Here is a 21,267-nt window from a genome sequence, read left to right as displayed (position 1 = left end):
GCAGAGTATTCCTGCCTTCCAGGCCTAACCCTTCTCTCCCTTCCCCAAGTTCAAGTCTACCAGTCAGGGCCGCTGGGTTCAGGGCGCCCAGGGGAACTGCTCCATTCAATTGCAGGGCAGCAGCTTGAGCAGCAGCAGCTTGGGCCACAGCAGCAGCAGCAGCAGTGGTGGTTGGCAGCTGGATTCCAGAGCCTCAGAGGGAAAGAAGAGATGGGGTTAAGTCCTAACCCCCAATGTAAAACTCAACCCCACGTTCTTCACTCCACAAAGAAACCTACCTTCTGCCAACTTGGCCATGAGCTGCAAATGTCCACCCGCTGATCCCAGGTCTAGCTCCTGGTCTCCATCAGGAAAAGTGATATCTGTGCCACCATCCGGTCGCTCGGTCACGTGGCCAATCCTCATAGGTCGACCAGCAAGCTCAAAGCCATTCAACTGTTCCAAGGCCCGTCGGGCACACTCTGAGTCAGAGAACTACAAGAAATCCAGGCCGTATCAGGTACCTCCTGGCCACAGACATGCTCTCAAAGCCCCACGAACACTCCCTAGTCCTAATGTCCCAAGAAAATCGCATGCTTACTGTGGCTCAAACTTTTCTTTCCCAAGGAATGTCACCTAGGATCCCATCCTCCCAAATGGTTCTCTGAAAAGAACCCTTTCCAGCTGACTCAAGGGCCATCACTTTTCAATCTTCCAGCTCCACTAAGAACCTAACAGTGTGTTATCTGTAGGGAACCTCGCCTGACTGGCTGTTTCACAAATTGGTATGTATCAGATGGAAGTAATACAGGCTGAGATCCAAGGCTCCTGAGTTTCACTTCAGCCCTCAGGACTAGTAAGTTTCAGTCCTTAGTCAAGAACTAGGAAAGGCACAGCCTCAAGAGGGCACACAGCCTGGTACTGAAAGCAAGATTGCATTCCCACTCCCACCCCACCTCTCTGGCCTACTGGCCATAGGGCCTCTAACTCTCTAGTCCCTTTCAGCAGCAGCCTGACATAATGAGGATTCCTAATCTGCTGTTTATGTGTCAAGGGTGTTGACCTAAAAGGCAGTAACACAAGGGAAGAAAGATGCCAGAGGAACCTTTCTGAATCTGAGTCACGTGTGGAGCTAAAAAAGGTACTTGCCACCGTGAACCTCACAGCTGACTTTATTTACTCTGGTATTACCTGCCCTAGGGCCTGGCACGTGGTAATGACAGTTCCTAGGCAGGTGGTGTATGTAGGTGGCTTGCTTTTACTGGATACTTCTGTGATGAGCAATTCCCATGGTAGAACATAACCTACCTCCCCTCTGCCCTGCAGGCAACTGTGGGGGTGTAGGCTGCCTGGATTGAGCCCAGAACATAGCAGCTTCTATCAGACTTTGTGGCTGGCAACCAGTCCTCAGCCTGGAGTCACATGGAAGAACCAGTTATGGGAGACAATTTTGTTGGAGTGTCAGGAAGAGGTGAGACTTGCCCACTATTAGGTGGCCTCACTATTTTCCCTACGATAGTATTTAAATATGAAAGTATTTTTCAGTGGAGAAACTGCTTCAATCAGGGTAGCAACAGAAGGAAGTATATAACTTCTTATTCCCACCTCATCATGAAAATATACCAAATCTATAACACACATCTACAATAAAGCCCATACCTGACCTCCCTCATCCCCCAACCTCAGCTGCAGCCTGGAATTATTACTATTACCCAAAGAGCAAGTTGTAGCACCAGGGAGGCTGGTTGAACTCCTGGACACCCCATACCAGTGCCACTGACAGAGTGTGGGAGCAAAGCCAAGATCTCAAGCAATGCATTCATCTCAAGGGGCAGAAGGCTAGTCCAAGCTTCAGGCAGCAGGGTTTATGGGTCATTAAGACCGTTCCTATGGGAGGAGGATGAAGCTGAGCTACAAAATCAGACAAGTGGACAAACCTAAACTAAAATTACAAGTTAAAGACTAGAGACTCACCGTAATAAAACCATAACCTTTGGAGCGGCCTGTTTCTGAGTCCTTCATCAAGACAATATTATCAATCTGCAAAATAAAGAGAAATAACAATCTTCTGGCTAAGCCACACCTTTGCTCTTTCCTACCCAGACTTTTTTTTGGCTGTGCTATGCATAGCATGCGTCACATAGGACCTTAGTTTCTCCACCAGGGATGGAATCTGTGATCTGTGCCCTGTGCAGTGGAAGCACAGAGTCTTAGCAACTGAGCCACCAGGAAAGTCCCCTATTTAGATTGTTCTAAACACCTCTATCTTTCTAACCAACCTATTATGTCTCTCCAAATCATTTTAAAAAGAGAAACAAAAGCCATTTCTTTCTAAAACACTTTTGCTGACTCATCTTACTTAATCTGGACCCCACTATTTGATTTCACAGTGCCTAATTTATCTCCTGAGCAGTAAGAATACAGAGATGGAGCCAACTTTCCCAGGAGGGACCCACATGGCCCTTATGAAACATGCAATGGGTTAACCATGATCAGACAGATGAGGAGGTACACTCACCCTCCCCACTTTTCCCAACTCCCTTCAGAGGTTCCCCTCTCTTTCTACTCACTTTGCCAAAGGGCTCCAAGATGCCCCGGAGCATGTCCTCGGTGATATTGCAGTGTAGGGAGCCCACATAAAGGCGCACTGGTCCACCACTGCCCTTCTGCAGATTATTGGCCATGGCTGCCAGGCGGTTTTTCTCAGCCTGTGGAAGGAGGAAATGATAGGTTACGCTCACACCTACCACATTCAACTCCATCTTCTCAAGTCCATTTCTCAGGCTGCTCACCTGTGAGGCCTGTACAATGATAGGCACTCCTAGCAGCCGCTGCCCAGTCAGCCCAATGGCCAGCGGCACAGACTGTATCTCACAGAATTCTACATAGGCAATGCCTTTAGACCGACGTGAGTTCCGATCTGAGATGATACGGACATCTCGAACCTATCCAGGGCAGAACGGAAATCCTGAGTTGGGCATAAAGGGGGATGGATAGAAGACAGGCTACCCCAAGCTAACTAAGAGGGAGAAGAGGGTTACCTTGCCAACAGCAGAGAAAAAGTCCTCCAGGTCTCGAGGCCGAATGCGGGCAGCTAACTGCATGCAGAACACCGTGCGGGCGTCCCGCTCCTCCGGACTCAGGTTGTCAACGGGCTCCCTGCAGAGCACAACTGCTGAGACCTTCCCTCCCAATACTTGGTCATCTTTCTTCAGCTGCCCTCAAGATCTACACATTCCTATGGTTTGCCTCAAACCACTTTTTATTCATAATTCACAGTCCCTGAAAGAGTGCTCATTATCAACTCACCTGACTGGGCTCTTCTCTCTGAAATGAGGACTCTTACTGTGTCCATACCTACGCCTACAGAACAGAGAACAACAAAACTGAAAACCACCTCTATTGACATTGGCCCAGTGCTGAGTCTTCCACCACAAGAAAAAAGATTACAGCATCTCATCACACATGCAAGTTCTGAGTTATCACCCCTCCAGTAACTGGGTCTCCTGCCCATCCCAACAACAGGACACAGGCACCCTTAGGCAGGGACCACGGTGCACTTGGTTTTACCCAGAATACAAAGGTGATCTTATTAGCAGAAGGTGATACCCAGCGGCAAGCGGTGGACTCCTGTAGTGCACACGATCCTCACGACGCCAGTCTCGACTTCGTGACTCACTACTATGTCGACGATCCCAGCTACGGCTGCGGTGGCGACGCTGCCGATCTCGACTTCGGCTCCGACTATTTTTCCGCCTGTGACGATCCCGGTCTCGACTACGACTATGGATAAAAAAGAATATTAAGTTCCTTAAAAAACCAACCGACCTCCTCTGGCCTTTCATATATAGCTTTCCCTGGTATCTTTCCATTTATAACTCTCAAAACCCAAGTGTCCCCAGAATGACTGACCTGCGTTTTCTCTCCCTGCTTTTACTATGGCTCCGACTCCTCTTCTTCCTGTGAGAGAGTATCAACTCTTATTACAGAGGTTTCATTCTCTCTCCCAAGGAAAGCCAATGACAGTGAGGCTAGGGTGAAACAAAAACCAGCAAAAGACCAAAATCTAGAAGACAGTATGGCAGGCGTTCATGACAATGGTATGACATCAGTTTACAAACAGCCCTGAACACTGTCAGGTATATGAAATGGCCATTTCCCCTCCATGGAACAGAACAGTATCTGGTGTTTTCAGATCAGAGATCCTCTTGTTATTTTATTCAAATGAAATACATCAAAACTAGGACTGATCCACAAGTCTACACTGGAAGATCATTACACCAAATCACCATTATTCCCATGACCCAGTGGAGCCATTACTAAAGTAGAAAGTCTTATGAACAACCACCTCTCTGTTCCAGCTGTTTCTATAATGGACAAAGCTGTTTTCCCTCCCCAAGCGGCCAACCCACTTTCCCCATGCCACACTTACTTGCTTGCCTCCCCACTCGTGCCGTTCCCATTGGCGGCACTGGTCCCATCAGTGACGCTGCTCCCATCGGTACCACAGCTACGGGTGTCAATGCTGCTGGTGCTGTTGGTCGTGTTGCTGGGACTGTCCTTTTTAGCCTCTTTCCTTTGCTGCCCATCCTAAGGGGTTCACCAGGAAAATGACACAAGGCATCAGGTGGCAGACACACAAATTCCATTGGGCAAGGAAAGAACAAAAGTGGACAAGGAAGAAAGCTCATGAAATTAAAACTCTCAATTATCTTAACAGTTTCTGAGCACGTAGATCTCCTAACAAAGAGAGTAAGAGAAGGATGGAAACTACCCAAAAAGAAGAGATGAGATTTTAATGTCAAACGTTAGTTATCCCACATGTGTTCGTTCCACTAACACCTATTTCCCAGGAGAGTGATAAATGAGTTACGTCTGAGATGTAGCAACTTTCTTCTGTGTCACTGACAGCTGTGAGCAAAGGGTTCCCATCCCAACTTTATGTTGCCCCCTCACCTCCAATTTTCGGGGCCCTTTCTGCAAGTATGGCCTTGAGTACTGGTCTCTAGCAGTGACTACTGAAAGATTATACCTTTCATGAATAGCCACTGTACATAATAAATGAACAGGGAAAGAAAATTCCTAAAACATTGAAACTGATGAGCCACAACTGCTTTTTCTTACTAACCCAATTCCAAGAGTGAGCTAGGGAATATTACCTCCTCTTTTTTATAGGGAGCCTCCAGCATGGCCTCAATCACTATATCAAAGTCATCGGATGCCATTGTAGCAGATCTGGGGAAGATATCGATACATAAGAACCTCATTTATATTTTTTCTCCCCTTCCAGCACCCCACATTCCCTCCCCCTTTGAAGAAACAGACATCAGAATATACAGTTTTGTTTCTCGAACTCCAAAGCAAACATCTTACCAGCTGTTGTTTACCCTACATTTATTTTTGCATCTTGCAGATCTGAACTAGTTCTGCTTTGTGGCTTATAAAAGGTCAGGGTCTAGAAGAAAATCACATGTCTAGGGAGAGACAAAATATAATATGGTCCTTCCTTTTCCTGTTAAAAGAAAATGCAGGTACTCATACTTACTATTTATAGTGGGCACTTGGCCTCCATTCTACTATTCAAAATTCTGAATAAATAATTGCTTTAAACTTAAATTGGCACATATTCCATTAAAAAGGTAAGACTACAAGAATAAAAATTAAAAGCAAGACAAAGTAATACCAGAATAATGCAGATTTGTCCTAAGCTTTTCCCCACATCCCTGACCCAAACACACAAAAATGAGGGGATTCATCATTAAGCATCTTCTGTACAACACCAACTAGAGTTTGGGTACTTCAAAAAGACTGTGATTAAGATGGCTTAACCAGTCCCACTCTGAAGCATTTCTGTCTAGACATACAGTAGGACTTCTCGCCTACCCCAAGCTTTCATATTTAGCAATGGTCTTTCTCAAGTCTGTTTGTCACAGGTCTGTCAAATAATAAAAACAGAAGACACCAAACGAAATCAACAGGATAAATTATTCAAAGATTACTGCTCCAAAATTATCAAAATATGTAACAGATAAATCTCAAAATAATTACACTGAAAGAGGTTATCAAAAAAAAGTACATACTGTATGATGTACATTTACATAAAATTTTAGAAAATGCAAACTAACCTGTAGTGACAGAAAGCAGGTCAGTGGTTACCTAGGGATAGGAACAGGTGGGGAGGGGCCAGGATGAAAAGAGTATAAAAGAACATTTTGGAATTTGAGGGGGGCGATGGTTTCATGGGTGTTAGTACATAACAAAACCCACCAAAATGTACACCTTAACATGTACAGTTTTATTCTACGTCACTGATATCTTAATAAAACTGAAAAAAAAAACTAATCTGAAGAATTTCTATGCAGAGAGGCTAATTATAATTAAAGACTTTCCATATACACAAGATATGTAAAACCAGCTTTTTAAAGCAGCTAATGCATCATCCAATCATGCTGTCTTGACTGGAGACAGAGTCCACAGCCTATTTTGATGATTTAATAAAAGTAATCATATTTATCATTTGTAGTACCTGACATTGCTGGGCACTATGCTAAACATGTTACAAAGATAAGATTCTTGGAAGCAGCCAACATTAAACTTAGTTGGACCCAAATTTAAGGCTTAAAATGGAAACCAAACCAAAATCAAATAGGTGTCTAAAAACCAGTGAACTCAATCTCTTACATTTATTTAGAAATCAATGGTAACATATGCTACAGGCAATACTGGATCTAATGCACAGATGAAAAAATGGAGGTTCTGTGAACAGCCCAAAGTCACAAAGCTCAAATGGAGGAGCTGATCCTTGATCAGAAGTCTTCTGACTCTAATGTTCAGGTTACCACTCTCTCTTGTGGTTTGTAACTTAGACTTAAAAGGAAATTTCTTAAAAAAAAAAAAAAGTACACAGCATGCCAAGATGTCTATTTTTAAATATACACTCATCTGGAGAATTAATGTCCTTATAGGTATATGAAAAGAATGAGTCTCATTAGTCACATCTTATTGTGTGGCTTATAGAGATAACCAGTTCGCAATAGTATATGCTTCAAAAAAAAAAAAAAAACACATACAGTATATGCTTCAAAATATTAGGAACCAGGCTGATTTTAATATATGCTATCTGACCTATGGTGGGGGAAAAAATGGTTCTATAAGTAAGTTTTTGATCTACAAACTGTTCAGTCATTTGACTGCCAAGTCTATACAAATTTTCTAAGTGTCATAACACTCCTCTTCGTTTTTTATAGCCTGCCTTTCTAGTTTCAAGAACTGCTCTTTGTTGAGTGCTAGTACTGTGCAAGGATAACTTAAGATATGCAACAACTTTCACATAAGTTGACAAAGGAACCCCTACGTGTGGAATAAAGTTTTCAGACCTAAGAAACAAATGAATGGATATATTTAGAAACACACATATATAAAACACTAGCACACTTTAAAACTTGGAATCTTGCTGGGTTTAGTCTATCTTTCTGCTGCTGCTGCTGCTAAATCGCTTCTGTAGTGTCCGACTCTGTGCGACCCCATAGACGGCAGCCCACCAGGCTCCCCCGTCCCTGGGATTCTCCAGGCAAGAACACTAGAGTGGGCTGCCATAAAGTCCCAAACACTTGTGCGCTTTCAGGTCCGGAGTTTTCGAACTCTTTAAGTTCTAACTTATGGGTCAAAATCCATTCAATACCATACCTTAAAACATTATACTGCTTTCTTCCAACCCTGCTCCAAAAATTGCATTAGGGACCCACCATCATGATATTGCATGGACCTTGTCACAGCACAGACTAGACCCAAGGCAGCACTTAGGCCCCAAGGCAGCCGGGCCACAGGAGAGCGAAAATAATAGTCCCAATCAGACAGAATTCATTCACCAAACGCTGGAGTCCCAGGGGTGAGGGGCAGCGCCACCTCCTGGGTCTGGTCACTGAGCTGGGCACAAATATCTCCAAACTGAAGACAGCTTAATTAAGAACAAGAACAGTGAGAAAGACAAAAACATTCCCTTGTGTAACAAACCAACGCCACGCTTCGAAAAACGGTCCTACAAGTAAGTAACTGGCAGCATCTCTGTGAAGGCCAGCGTCCCGATGCTAAAACCTCCTATGTGGCCCCCCGTATGCTCCTCTACCACCACGGAGTATGTGGGCAGAGCCGCCAACATAGTGAACCTAAGTCTTCCACATACGGAAGACTGAGGAAGAAAGCTCAATTCCCTCATCTCTCTCTGGCGCCACTAGGGGTTGAAAACGGATCCCACGAGCTCCCTCCACAGTGTGGCACACCCTGAACGTCAGGGCTACGGGGACCAAGAGACCAGTCATTCGAATCCTTGAAACATCTTCATCGCTTAAGGATACAGCCACGAGGGTGCCGATTCCTAAAATCGTGCCAGTGACTAGTTAGGCAGCGAACAGTTCCAGGTCAAAATAAGCAAAAACTTTTTTTTTTAAATTTTCTTTTATTTTAAAAGTTTGCCTGACTCTGCTCCGGACTCCATTTTCTGCCTGTGACGTCAAGGGGAGGGGCCGCGCGGCAACGTCACGCATAGGTGACGTTGCGGGGGGAACCCGGTTTCGAGGTTTCTTACCAGTTCCGGGTCCCCGCAGCGGGGGTCCCGGTTCCCCCTGTTCCTTTGGGTGTGGCGGGGTGCACGAAACACCGCTATCTTCCAGAGACTCGGCAGTAAAAGCAGCACTAGAGCCGGAGCCGCTCCTCTTCCCGCAAAATGGCGGCAGCCCCACTGTCTTCCAGAACCTTCCCCAATCTGCGCAGGCGCCGAGACATTTGGCCGCTGGAATTTATCTCACTGGTTTCGCGGCAACAGTCCAAAGTACAGATTTTCATTGGCTAAAATCCTGAGTGTGGGTGGAGCCAAACTCAAAGGTCTCTTAGCAACAGTCAAGTTCCCATTGATTGGTTAACCTTGACGAGACTCAAGGAAAGCAGAAAAGTCCTTAGGTACCCGCCTATTGCTCTCATTGGTTTCACGATTTGCGGAAGGCGGGGAAAGCGGTGAGGGAACTGAGACAGAACCCTCCTTTCCAGCTCCCAGCACAGTGGTAGTCTGGGCCAACACCGCGAGGTAATGAGGTGCAGTTGAGGTCCTTGCCCATCCTTACTGATTTGCCAAGGAGCTCAAGTCGGGCTTATCCAGAACAGCATTGTGGAGAGCAACTGCAGTTACTTCCCTAGGGGAGGAGTGTTGAGCTCCACATCCCCCGTTCCCAACCGCTGCCTCCTGCCCTCAGTGCTTGAACCTCAAGTCTGTGACAGGTTTATCTTCTTCCACATCTCACATACTTTTCAGTTGAAATCAGTGCCCCTACAGCTCCCACTGCAAGGGTAAACTTCAGGCAGTGTCTCAGGTGACTGGGTGCAGCTGTACTCAGCCGTCTATCTGACGTCCACCCTCACATTCCAGGAGCCTCCAGAACTCCCAGATACTTCAACTGCCTAATATAGCTGCCAAAAACGTAGCTGATTAAAACATGGGAGACGGCCATGAACTCACAGGAACCGTTTGAGTACTGATTTGAATATTAACTTTTTATCATTATACCAATTCCTTTTCTGTAAAAATCTAAACTTGAACTAGATTACCTCTTAGGACTTCAAACTCTAATCCTGTGTTTTTATCCAAACAAAATAAATGGCTTCTTGCTGGAGAAGTGTGGATGACTTCCAGTTAACACTCCCAAGAGGTAACAGAGGAGCTGGTAGTGCAGCAGCTCAGGAAGGTGGAAGGGAAGCTGGCTTCACTCACTACCCCATCTCTCTCCGTGGCAGCAAACTCCATGCCTCCTCCCCAGAAAAGAACCTAATCAGGTCCTAAAGGACAAGACCTCTCTGTAGCTGGTCAGAAAGGCTTGTACCTGGGAGTCCAAGAGTCATCACTAAGCTTCTTAGATAGGAAATAAACCTAGGCCCCTTCAAGTATTGGATAAGAGCATAGATCTGAATATGTGTAAGTAATAGTTGAAGAAGTAGAGGCAGGGGGCAGCAGAGTTGGAGCAGGAAAGACCATAACCTCATTTTATTTGTATTTCCTCCTTACACAAAACCATCAAAATAGGAACAGAGATGGACAGGGAAGTGGGCTGAAAATTTGTTCAATACACATGTTCTCAGAGCTATCCCAGGGAGCCTTTGAGGCTGAATGCCTGTTGGAGTAGCCACAGATCCAACATGAATTCCTCATGCTCAGGCCTGAAGTCTTCACAGATTGGTGGCGTGAGCCCCACAATTCTCCTTTGCCATCTTGACGTAAGGTAGGAAAGCAGACTGAAATGTTCCTCTCTGATGGGCACAGCGAATCAGAGCCCATGGTGTACTGCACCTTCTGTGCTACAGGAACAGAATCTGCAGCTGCTTCCAAGGCTTCCAGACACTTGCAGGCAGGGCTAGAGGCCAATGGTGTAAGAGCGGCCTGTGGGGTTGTGAATAGCAGAGCAGACCGGTGCCGTCACAGCCCACTCATACCACACCTTCTTAGAGTTGCTGCATCGCCAGAAACGCACACAGATGGTCTGGCCTTCACGCACCGTAATGGGCTGCTATAAGAAGAAAGATAGGGAGGTTCAGGGTGGAGCTAATGAATTTTATGTGGCAAGGTACTAAGTTAAGTGTGGAGATAATGATGAAACGTAACATTCCAACCCTCATGAAGTTTGAAATCTATCAGAACAAATAATCAGAACTGAACAATCTGACACTGAACAAATAATCAAAAGTAGGATGAATGCTGTGAACAGGGACAGTACCTATGAAAAGTAATGCTAACCTAGTCTATGAGGTCAGGGAAAATTATCTGACAATAAGAATGTCTAATAAGACCTGGAAGATAAAGTCACCTGGGTCAGAAAATGAGCCAAGAACTTTATAGGCAGAGGACAAAGGTGTGAAAAACCCTGAGGCAGGAAAGAACATGGGGTATTAGAGGAACCAAAAGAAGGTCCAAGGACTGAGCAATGTAAACAAAGGACAGCAGCTGCAAATGCAGGTGAAAACTAGATCACACCAAGTCTAAGGAAGATTTAAGACTTTATCCTGGGACTTCTCTGGCGGTCCAGTGGTTAAGACTCTGCACTTCCACTGTGTGGAGCGTGGGTTCAATCCCTGGTCAGGGAACTAAGATCCCACATGCTATGTGCCAAAACAAACTTTATCCTAAGGGAACTGGAAAGATATTGAAGGGTTTTAAAAGCAGGAGAGAGAGACAGGATCATAGTTGTGCTTTTAAAAGAAGACTCTTGCTCCAGGTACAGAATGGACAGAAGAACAGCCTAAGTAGATGTGGGAAGCCAGGTGGAAGGCCACTGCAAATATCCCAACATCTACAACTGCACGTGAGAGCAGCAGAACAAGGGTCACAGCCAAGCGTTATCCTGGGAGGAGGAAAGGGGCAAAACATCAATGCCATAAGTTACTTTTTAACCCAAGGAGCCTTAAGGTGAAACCTACCTTAATGGGGAAGAGGATGGGAAACCATGAAAACATCCCAGGAGAGTGAGTCTCTGGACGGATACCTAAGTGGACAAAATAATGATAAAAATTGAGAATAACTGATTGCTGTACACCTGAAACTAACACAACATTGTTTTAACTATATTCCAATAAAAATTAACAACAACAACAAAACAAGGTCTCCGTGACTCTGTTTTTTGCCTAGGTTGAGGACAGTCTCATCTGTAAACATGGAAACAAGTCATCAAAGATCTCCATTCACTGATCGCTCAGTTCCTTGTGACTCCAAATGCAACATGTATTAAATACATAAGCTGCCCAGGTAGCATACTCCTAAACCCCCATCCACTGCCCCAGACACTCACTCAGAGTGATGTCCTGATAAAGCACAGTCTCAAAGTAGCCTGCAAAACCATGCAGCACTGTGTTCACCTCCACAGGAAACTCCAAGGTACAGTAGCGATTGTTGTCAATCATAGGATCTGTCAGGGAAGAGCTGTGTGGGTGATGAGGAACCAGAAACCGTAGACAGCTTGGTAAAGCATAAGCAGGAACCAGGAAAGGAAGCCTAGATAAGAGGCCAGATAGACCCAGGACAGCAAGGGAAGAAACCAGGGAGGTGAGCTCCCCATTCAGTCAGAGGACAGCCATGCAGGAACCCACCTCTGTTAGGATGGCTGAAGGTAAAACAGGGCTGGGGTGCAGACAGCTGGTGGAAATTGTGCAGTCGTACCACATAAGGCATCTCAAACTGGGCCTGTGCCAAAACAGAGAAAATGATATCTGAAGAAGACAGGTGAGCACTACCTAATTCCTCAGGGAATACAGCCCAAGCTCTAACGACACGGACAAAGATAAAAACGTAGTTTCACTTCAGTTAATTTCCCACATCCCCAACTCCTTCATCTCTTCATCTCCTCCAGTGGAAGAAAACAGTTATGCTGACAGAGAAAAAGAAAAGCATTAAAGAGAGAAGAGACCGCCAGAAGAGAGTGGCTCTTTACCTCAGGGTCACGGTCCTTTTCCCGACAGGCTCGGACCTCATTGTATAGCTTGGAGGAGGAGATGGGAGCTAGAAAGGAGGTGTACTCCCCAGGAATGCTCACGCCATCATCTGCAGAGCAGAAGGGGCACATTACTTCCCAGCGGATGGAAATGGTGTATCTGTACTGAAGGCCCAGACCTCCCACATCAAAAAAGACCAGGCAGCTCCATGTTGCCACATTCCCAGGCCACCCTGCCCCCTGCTCATGCCCTAAAGCATTCTACTTCCAGGTTAATTTAGAGTCACATAAGAGTAAAACTGGAAGGAACCCAAAGTATTCTAATCTAATGGTCCTTAACTTTCTTTCCTTTGAGCTAGTGATGAAAGCTAAATCCAAGGTACATGTCATGGCAGTTCAGGGAGTCCACAGATCTCAGACTAAGAATCTCTGCTCTGGGGGCTTTCCTGGTGGCTCAGTGGTAAAGAGTCCATCTGCAAATGCAGAAGACATGGGTTCGATCCCTGATCTGGAAAGATCCCACATGCAAGAGGAGGAACTAAGCCTATGTACCACAACTACTGAGCCCACGCGCCCCAGAGCCTGTGCACTGCAGCAGGAGAAGCCACTGCAATGAGAAGCCCATGCACGGCAACTAGAGAGTAGCCCCTGCTCTCCCCAACTAGAGAAAAGTCCATGCAGCAACGGAGACCCAGCACAGCCATAAATGACTAAATAAATATTTTTTAAGTTTCTGCTCTGGTCCACTCCCCTCATTTTACAGATGTGAACACCCACACCCGAGGTTCAGGGAGATTGTGTCACTGGCTAAGGGCACTGACTCAAGTCAGCCCTGCCTCCCCTAAACTCTGTAACCTCTTCTAAGATGCTGCCATACCCACCCCTGCCCAACCCAGGAGCCTTCCCAGTTGATAATCCAATCCCCTTATTCAGTACACCCCAGCCTGGAGGCACCTTTTAGGAAGTGCTGGGCTCCATCCAGGCACTCAGGTGACAGTTCATTGTCAGCAAAGGACCCCAGAAGCTCACTGACAATGATATCTGCTTTCTCTGGAGCCACCCACTCCCGCATGTCCGATGAGACTACTGTCACCTGGCTTCCCCATTCTTCAAACTGCCAGTTCTCCAACCTGAAACAGATGAAACGAGTCAGGAGGAGAAAGAAATACTGGCACTGGGGCCAAACTTCCCAGCATCAAGGTTGCCACTCACGTCACCACAGCATTTGGGTTCTTCTCCACAGCGTACAATTTTATCCGCCGGTCAGCCTGCTTGGCGGCCCGCAGGGAAGCATTCACCAGGGGCCCCCGGCCTGCTCCCAGCACCATCAGCACTCTAAGAAACAGAGGGAGCAGTCAAGCTGACTGTACATGTAGAGAGGCAGGCATGCACATCTCTGGGAATCAGGCAGAGAGCACTCACTGGATATTGGTGTCCTTCTCTTCCTCTGGCACTCGATCTAACAGACATTTATAGATGGCCTGAGGGGCAGGAGGGAAGACCCTGTGGCTGTAATGCCATCTTCACCCAGGTCATCCCAGCCCTTTGCCTGATACTGAGACCCATACTGTACCTGCTGGTACTGAGAGTATTTGATGGGGTCCTTTTCGAACACTTCGTATGTCTGAGATTCCAGGTTATCCATCAGTGGCTGATGAATGAGAGGAAAAAGACAGAGTAAGTTAGCCACTTTTTGGCAAGGACAGTGCACCAGAATACCAAAACCTTCCCACTGTCCCCTGAGCTCCAGTGAGATTTTATGGTACCTGCTCTCAAGATACATTTCCTCCCCCCACCCCCATCCTCTTAGTGGACACCAGACCCACCTGGAGTGGGGACTGCAGGTAATCTTCATAGCCCTTGGCAAAGAGTTCGTAGGCATTGGGTGGAGGTCGGTTCTGGCTCAGGTATTCCAAGTATTGGAGGTAGGAGCAGAACTCCTTCTCTGAGTGGTGGTTGGTGCCTGTGATGATGAACTGTACCTCCAACTGTGAGAATAAGTAAGGCCATCAGACACAGTCCTTGAACCAAGAGGGTATTATTGAAGCTTATGGTCAAAGAGCTTCAGCATAAAATAAGGCCCAGATCACCAAATACCTCTGAATACCAACAAAAGCACCAAGAGCCCTCCTATACCACATAAGCATCACCTGGCACAAGGGACCCCATGAATCATTGCTGGAACTTCTTAGATCAAACTTTCTGCAAAGTTCTCATGATACCCGATTCCTTTTGAAATGTTTCTGGGGCTTCTACTGCTATTTGTTCTTTTGCTCTCAAGGCCCCCAGCTTTGCTGAAATTGCGCTCCAGAAATTAGAGAGGAAGAGTCAGCCCCACAAAGGGAAAAAAAAAAAAAAAAAAATCCCATCACACATGTGTGAGTAAAACAAGATTAGCTGGAACACCTTTAGAACCCTTCCACTACACACCTTGAGAAGTCGGAAGATCAACCTCTGGTGCATCTTAGAAAGAACAGGAAATCCCTTCTTATTGGTCAGGAAAATGCTAGTGGGGAGAATGGCTGCTTTGATGGGCTCCCCAAGCCAACGATCAATGACATGATTAGATGGGAGGTCAGCACCAATTTCAAGAGCTACAAAAGGGAAAACAAAGACCTGTCAATCACATAGGCCAGAATCTTTGCGTGCTCTTTTGTGCAAGATCTGTCTCCTCCTTAAGGAAGGCAGACTAAAGCATGGAGAAAGTATGCCCCAGCAGCCAAGTATACATGAGACTCCTGATTTTTAGTCACAGGACTTCAGAGAAGGATAACCTATCCCAGGATCTTTGTGGACTTACCCACTGCAATCCTCTTGCTGTAATCACATAAGGTCCGGAAGTTGTGCCACCTGTGCAGAGTCAAAACACAGAAGTTAGTTGCTCAGTCGTGTTCAACTCTTTGTGACCCCATGGAGTGTAGCCCTCCAGGCTCCTTTGTCCATGGAATTTTCCAGACATGAATACTAGAGTGGTTTGCCAGTTCCTTCTCCAGGGGATCTTCCTGACCTAGGGATTGAACCCAGGTCTCCAGCATTGCAGGCAGACCATTTACTGTCTGAGCCACCAGGGAAGCCCATCAAATACATATGGCCCACCAATCACCACACCTCAGGGAGACCTTCCTACAGGTTCCACTCTGTACTTCCCTCCACCCCAGGTACAGCCGCAAAAGGAAACATACCACATCCATGTCTTCTCCTCTCCACTGTACTCCTCTGTGTGTGAAGTTGGTGCGTTCTCAATTATATCATCTCTCAGGTCCTCTGGTGCCACCAATGGCACCCGCATCCAGAACTGCACATGAATAATAAATAGGTTCAACACCCTATTTAGAATTGTTTTGAACCCATTAGGTCCAGAAAGCTTCCTTCAATTAAAACGATCTTGATCCAGATTTCAAGCTAATCCCCTTATATCCTTTTCCCAAGTTGTGATTATATGCTGTCTTTTATCTCTGGAAGTTGCGGGAAATAACTGATATTCTGTACGTTTTATAATACTTTGCTTACCACTCTTATTGTGGGTAGGCAGTACTGACATTTCAATTCTCCCAAATGCACCCTTTACTGAATGGCTAGGAACAAGAAGATACTTAGCACAGCCTGACTATCATAATATGCAGCAGGAAAGGAAGCCCTCGCCATACCATGGAGGAGTGGTGGCCAGTGTGGATGTGATTGGTCAAAACTCTCGCCAAGTTTGTGTTATCTTCCTGATTTAGGGGCAGCAGGAAAGCTGGAAGACCCAAATATGCCCCAAAATTCAGCTCCTGTAACATAGCCTGGAATAGAGATTAAAAGGATAAAGTTAAGAGCTAGCAGCTCAAATAGCTTTAATTGCATTATATCAAATTTACTAAGTTACAGAGTGGAGAAAAAGTGCTCTCCCCACCCAGCTTGTTTACAGGTATTTAGAGTCAGTGAAGAGGTCAGTCTTACCGCCTCAGAGTTCCTGCGTATCTTCTCCACTTTTGAGTCTGGACGAATCCATGGAGAAAGCTTTCCCACAATTAGTGTATTCCAGTCTGCACTCCCCCACCCAAGAAAGACAAAGACTAAATAAGGTTCAGCACTTTACTCATTCAATTTCTAGTTCTTAACAGGGAATAGAGTTAGAGATGAAAGACAAAGACTTTTTCTATCACAGATACAGGAGAGCCTGACAGAACAGGGAACTAAGGCTTTTAGTAGGCAGGTAAGGAGAGAACACGAGTTATCTATATCCGTGGGGCGAACCAATATATCCAAGTCAAGAAAGGAAGAGGAGGAAGGCACTGATAAAGCATAAGTTGTTACTGCCTCTAATAATTAAGGGGCATGTGGGATGCTCCCTACCCCTTCCTGACAGCAGTAGGTCTGATCGTGTCTGGGGGCCCGGCCGACTCTTAGCAGGTTCCTGAGTGAATTCCCTCTTGAAACGCGGGTGGAACACAGGCATGCAGAGGAAATCAAACCTACAACCGCGACAGACCCAGAATCGTCATGTAAAGACAGCAGCAGTGCCCAGAGATCCAAGTAATTGGACTGGCTCTCTTGATTCTGCACAACCCTTTCGGCTGCCACCAGCGACCCGACTAGACTGCTGAATTCAGCCAACCTTGGGGCATATCACTTCCGCTGTACTGTGCCTCAATTTCTCGCCAGGACACAGCCATGGAAAAGATGAGTTAAGAGAAAAGATGAATATCCACACCACGTGGACTTTCTACTCTGCTGTCACTGGTTTTCCGAGACTGTCACATCCAGATCGGCAGCAGTACTGCCCAAGTATCCCCCCTCAAGGTTTAGCTCTCCTCTCCCTAACCTCCTATTTCTCCCAATTTCATACGGTAATCTCGCTCTCCAGGGCCCGGGAGGTCTCTACGCCCCCTTTTTGAGTTTACCTGATAACTCCTCCGACTTTGGGGTTCAGTAACCACACGCCCCCAATAAGTTTCCCGCCCTCCTCTCAAGCTCCAGGGCCCGAGGCTTCTCATCCCGAAGGACTAAATGGTTTCTCCCGCCCTGGTCTCATCCACTTCGACCCCCTCACCCCTGCCTCTCGGGGATGACTGGTCTGTCCCTCTCGGTCCCCGAGTTCGGACCCCGCATTCAGCTCGCAGAGGTCCAGGCCCTCACCCCTGCTTGGCCACAGCCCCCAGTGTGTCAGCTATTTCGGGGACGCAATTCAGGTCCCTCCCGCTGGACACGCGGCTTCCACCGGCACCACCGACCGCCATCGCCGCCATCTTTTCCCTCGCGCAATCCACGCCGAGATTCCCTGAAGCTAGCAGCCAATCACAAAGCCGGAAAAAAGCCCCCAGAAGGCGGGACGTTTCACCTTAACAACCAGAGCGTCTCCCACGGCTCTGGAGCTGGAGGAGGAGGGGTGGGGAGTGGCTCTTCTCGCCAATCCGCGGGCTGCACAGTGACGTACGTCGAGGCTTCGGAAAAATCACCAATCTCAGGGTCTAGTTCTCGACGAATTTAATCTCCCATAATGCTTCGTGTACTCGTAGAACTCCGTGCAGAGACTACACGTCCCATGAAGCCCTGCAGTATAAGCTTGAAGTGTCATCATTGGGGCCACCAAAGTCGTCTCGGGGCCAGTGGCGCAATGGATAACGCGTCTGACTACGGATCAGAAGATTCCAGGTTCGACTCCTGGCTGGCTCGGTGGGACGCGTGCGTTTTTGTTGCATCCCATGCAATACTGTCATAAGCAGTATTTTGAAAGTCTCCCGTTCTTCCCTTTGTAAATTTCCTTATGATCTCCTCTTACCCTCATTTTTAGCTCATAATTTTATTGCTTTCTGCAGCCATTTTATGTCAGCTTTTTCCATTGCCTAATTCAAAGGTGGTTCTTGTGTCTCTACTTAGGTCCTTCAAAATCCTGAGAAAATTAAGGTAATGACTAAACTGGGCTTTGTATGGGCCTTAGTATATTTTAAAATAGATTGTGGCAATTTAGCCACCAATTCCTTTCTATTCTATATTTCAAACAAACAAAAAATAAATAAATATCTAAACACACACTAAGATAGGAAGGAAAAAAAAAAAAAACTCATGGTGAGGAATTACAGTGGAGAGGAGTTATGAACAGCCTGGCGGAGACCTGAGAGAATCTCAACATTTTCCTTTTGAGAGAATCTCTACATTTTCCTTTTGAGAGAATCTCTACATTTTCCTTTGTGAACAGCTGCTACAGGGATGGAAAAGAAGGAAAAGAATGAAGCAAAGAAAGATATAGGGAGGAGAAAGAGAACCTGAAGGCAGGGGCCCAGCGGTGTTGAGGGCCTGGCAGCGAGGATGGATAGAGAACACAATACGAAAGGCCCGAGGCAGGAGATCACTTAGTGACCGACTGACAGGAAGCCTGACATGGGAAGTCTGCGGGTGAAGCCCAAGATTTTGGCCTCTTTGAGTGCTACAGGAAGTGAGAAGCTCTTTTAGGGAGAATCAGGGTTTCGGTTTGGAAATGCTGAATTTGACGCCTAGGGGGCGCTGTGTAACAGAGAGTTGGATGAATAGTGATCCTGAACCAGACAAGATTTGGAAATCGCCAGAAGAGAGGTAGTGACTAGCCACGAGACTGGTTGAGATGACCGTAGCCCGTGGGGGATCAGAGTTCTGAGAAATACGGAATGGGTATGGATAGGATAAGCTATAAGGAGCCCTGGGTGCAATGTATTTAGTGCGTGCCCCCAAAAGATAAAGCTTAGAAAACTAAAGAAATAAGAAAATGCCTATGAAGCTTAAGAATTGGAGGTACTTTTATCCTATCTTCTTCTTATTAACTAGACTTTATTTCTTAAAACAGTTTTAGAATTATAGAAATATTGAGCAGGTAGTACAGCACAGCCAGCTCTCTCATGTCTTCCTACAGCTTTCTCTATTTTTGATGACCTTGATAGTTTTGAGGAATACTGGTTAGGTATACTGAAGGACATCTCTCCACTGGAATTTGTCTGATGGGGTTTTTCATTAGACTGGGGTTATGGGTTTGGGGGAGGAAGATCACAGAGGTAAAGTGGCCATTTTCATCACATCATATCAAGAGTACATATCATCAACATAATTTTTGACTGTTAATATTGACCTTTATGACCTGGTAGAACTAGTGTTTATCAGGTTTCTCTACTGAAAAATTACACTCCTCCCCCCCACCCCTTCCATCCTGTACTCTGGAAGGAAGTCACTGTGTGCATTCCACACTTAAGGAGAAGGGAGTTATTCCTTCCCTCCTTTAAGGTGAAGTGTCTCCAGTATTTCTTTGAATTCTTCCCTGAAGATCTTAAGAGTAGGGAGTTGACGGGAAGTGGGTGATTCTCTGCCGACATTATAAGAAGAAGAAGAGTTGTTGGGAAAGCCTGCTTGTTGTTCTCTGCCCCAGCTGTGCCCAACCAAACTCTATATTCACAGAAGACTTATGAGATGTTCGTCTTCAGAAAAAGTTAATTATCTGGGCTGTGGACCATCTGTGTTCCTAGCATCTTCCTCCTGATGTCAAGCTGGCTGGTGGCTGTTCTGTTGATTGTTAACTAACCCATCCATGGGTGAAAGGGAGAGAGGAAAATCTATGAAATCGTAATGTCAGTTTTGTCATCAGCGAAAATAATTTTCAAAAGGTTTTGTGTTAAAAAGAGCCTAGAATTTCTGACTGACCTTAAAGTAAGTTTAGATTGGCTGAATTTCATTCATCTGAGATGTTTTTGTTTTTTCATTCGAAATGATCTCTACTGTGTGGCAAGCATGATGCCGAACGGTTCCAGGTAATTCCACACCACATTGCTCTCCACCTCTTCTACAACACTTTGCTTTGTCTTAAAGAACAGCACAGACTGTGGGTCTGTCTATATGAGCTACAGAGGAGCAAAAGGGAATGAATGAAAAAGAAATAGAGAACCTTTTAAAGGGCTTGGCCCTAGGCATAAAGTCAGAGTTAATCAGTTCTGTCTTATCCTCTGCTTCCCTCTCCTCTGCTCTCCATTCTGAACTTTTGGGCTCAGAAGTATGTGAGTCACTGTTACGCTATTGCATGTAGGCCTTTGCTGGAATGAAGATAGGGATTTGGTGGGTGAGAAGTAATGTTGCTTTCTCCAGGAGCCAGTGACTAACAGGTCAGAGCTCTGGAAACATTTCTGGAAGGAAAGGAGTACCCACTTCCAGATAATCCTCCAGCATTCCGCATCTTCAGGCCCAGTCCTTCTACCTGCTCCTGTTTTTCTGTCCTTGTTTAAATACTGCCAGTGAATTGTAAACTCTCCTTTCACTTTCTCTTGGGCTCTCCTCCTCCCTCAACACTGGTCTCCCTCCCCAGGCCCACCTTCACTTACCTCTGTGCCTGCCCAGCCAGCCGCACTCTTCAACCCCAAAATAATGGCCCATTTGACCCTCCTACTGCTCCAAATTGCTTCTTCACAATCAAGGCTGTCCTCCAGCTATGAAAGTGGCAGAGTTACTGAGGCAAAATAATCTGTGCCAATTTGCATTCTCTTCCTTGTCATCTCTATTATACAGTATTTATCTGTCAAAATGAATAGAAAGTAGAAACTGTTCTGGAACATAGAAAAAGACGGAAAACTACCCAATTGTTTAGGAGGCCAGAATATACCTAATATCAAAACCTGTCAGAAGGAGGACCTTCCAAAAGAGCAAACCTATAGACTTAGCTAACTTAGGAATATAAATGTAAAAATCCTATAATATTTGAGATTAACAATAAATGTCAATAGTATATTAACATAATAATAATATACCAGAAACAGGGTTTATCCCAGGAATTAACACAGGTTAGGTATTAGGAAATTTATTTATATGATAAGTCAAAAGTAAAGCAAACAAG

At 45.8% G+C, this 21,267-nt stretch overlaps 2 protein-coding genes and 1 non-coding gene across 10 annotated transcripts in view; 1 reads left to right on the top strand and 2 right to left on the bottom strand.

The window, feature by feature from the left end:
• The window catches only part of RBM23 (RNA binding motif protein 23), a 48,212-nt gene extending 39,448 nt beyond the window's left edge, over positions 1–8,764 (bottom strand). For 2 of the 6 annotated variants that reach the window (XM_027553321.1, XM_027553320.1), the window contains exons 1-12: positions 8,564–8,762; positions 5,139–5,214; positions 4,412–4,569; positions 3,892–3,939; positions 3,589–3,762; positions 3,289–3,342; positions 3,021–3,138; positions 2,772–2,924; positions 2,550–2,687; positions 1,954–2,019; positions 279–474; positions 61–192 (exon numbers count right to left, since the gene is read on the bottom strand). In XM_027553321.1, the coding sequence (XP_027409122.1) occupies positions 61–192; positions 279–474; positions 1,954–2,019; positions 2,550–2,687; positions 2,772–2,924; positions 3,021–3,138; positions 3,289–3,342; positions 3,589–3,762; positions 3,892–3,939; positions 4,412–4,569; positions 5,139–5,204 (1,303 nt within the window). In that variant the 5' untranslated portion in view covers positions 5,205–5,214; positions 8,564–8,762. Of the gene's footprint in view, positions 1–60; positions 193–278; positions 475–1,287; positions 1,392–1,953; positions 2,020–2,549; positions 2,688–2,771; positions 2,925–3,020; positions 3,139–3,288; positions 3,343–3,588; positions 3,763–3,891; positions 3,940–4,411; positions 4,570–5,138; positions 5,215–6,104; positions 6,136–8,563 lie in introns of those variants that run through there. The other 4 variants (XM_027553322.1, XM_027553318.1, XM_027553319.1 and 1 more) reach the window with 4 other exon arrangements.
• A 1,217-nt stretch (positions 8,765–9,981) lies between these two features.
• Positions 9,982–17,702, bottom strand: PRMT5 (protein arginine methyltransferase 5). 3 transcript variants are annotated; one of them, XM_027553314.1, is made up of 17 exons: positions 17,562–17,702; positions 16,779–16,897; positions 16,383–16,468; positions 16,091–16,225; positions 15,626–15,738; positions 15,244–15,293; positions 14,874–15,037; positions 14,270–14,431; positions 14,017–14,094; positions 13,866–13,924; positions 13,656–13,778; positions 13,398–13,573; positions 12,444–12,553; positions 12,103–12,196; positions 11,805–11,921; positions 11,437–11,501; positions 9,982–10,529 (listed from the first exon to the last, which is right to left on the bottom strand). In XM_027553314.1, exons 1-17 carry the CDS (start codon positions 17,669–17,671, stop codon positions 10,377–10,379), a joined length of 1,914 nt encoding a protein of 637 aa, XP_027409115.1. In that variant the 5' UTR covers positions 17,672–17,702; the 3' UTR covers positions 9,982–10,376. The 3 variants fall into 3 exon arrangements, with proteins under 3 accessions (XP_027409115.1, XP_027409116.1, XP_027409117.1); XM_027553315.1 differs by having other exon boundaries at positions 17,476–17,689; XM_027553316.1 differs by lacking the exon at positions 16,779–16,897 and having other exon boundaries at positions 17,562–17,695.
• Positions 17,703–18,025: 323 nt separating this feature from the next.
• Positions 18,026–18,098, top strand: TRNAR-ACG. Its single transcript has one exon. It is a non-coding gene; the product is annotated as a tRNA-Arg (tRNA).
• The last annotated feature ends 3,169 nt before the right edge of the window (positions 18,099–21,267 follow it).

Source organism: Bos indicus x Bos taurus, chromosome 10 (genome assembly GCF_003369695.1).
Source record: "Bos indicus x Bos taurus breed Angus x Brahman F1 hybrid chromosome 10, Bos_hybrid_MaternalHap_v2.0, whole genome shotgun sequence".
Lineage (NCBI taxonomy): Eukaryota > Metazoa > Chordata > Mammalia > Artiodactyla > Bovidae > Bos > Bos indicus x Bos taurus.
This window is presented reverse-complemented; position numbering and strand designations above follow the sequence as displayed.

Excerpts from the sequence above, each read along its gene's own strand:
- PRMT5 (XM_027553314.1), bottom strand. The coding sequence starts at position 17,671 with ATGGCGGCGATGGCGGTCGGTGGTGCCGGTGGAAGCCGCGTGTCCAGC. Across the intron at positions 12,197-12,443 it reads AAAAGGACCGTGACCCTGAG|GCCCAGTTTGAGATGCCTTA; the intron begins GTAAAGAGCCAC and ends GTTTTGGCACAG. Across the intron at positions 10,530-11,436 it reads CCATCCTCTTCCCCATTAAG|CAGCCCATTACGGTGCGTGA; the intron begins GTAGGTTTCACC and ends TTCTTCTTATAG.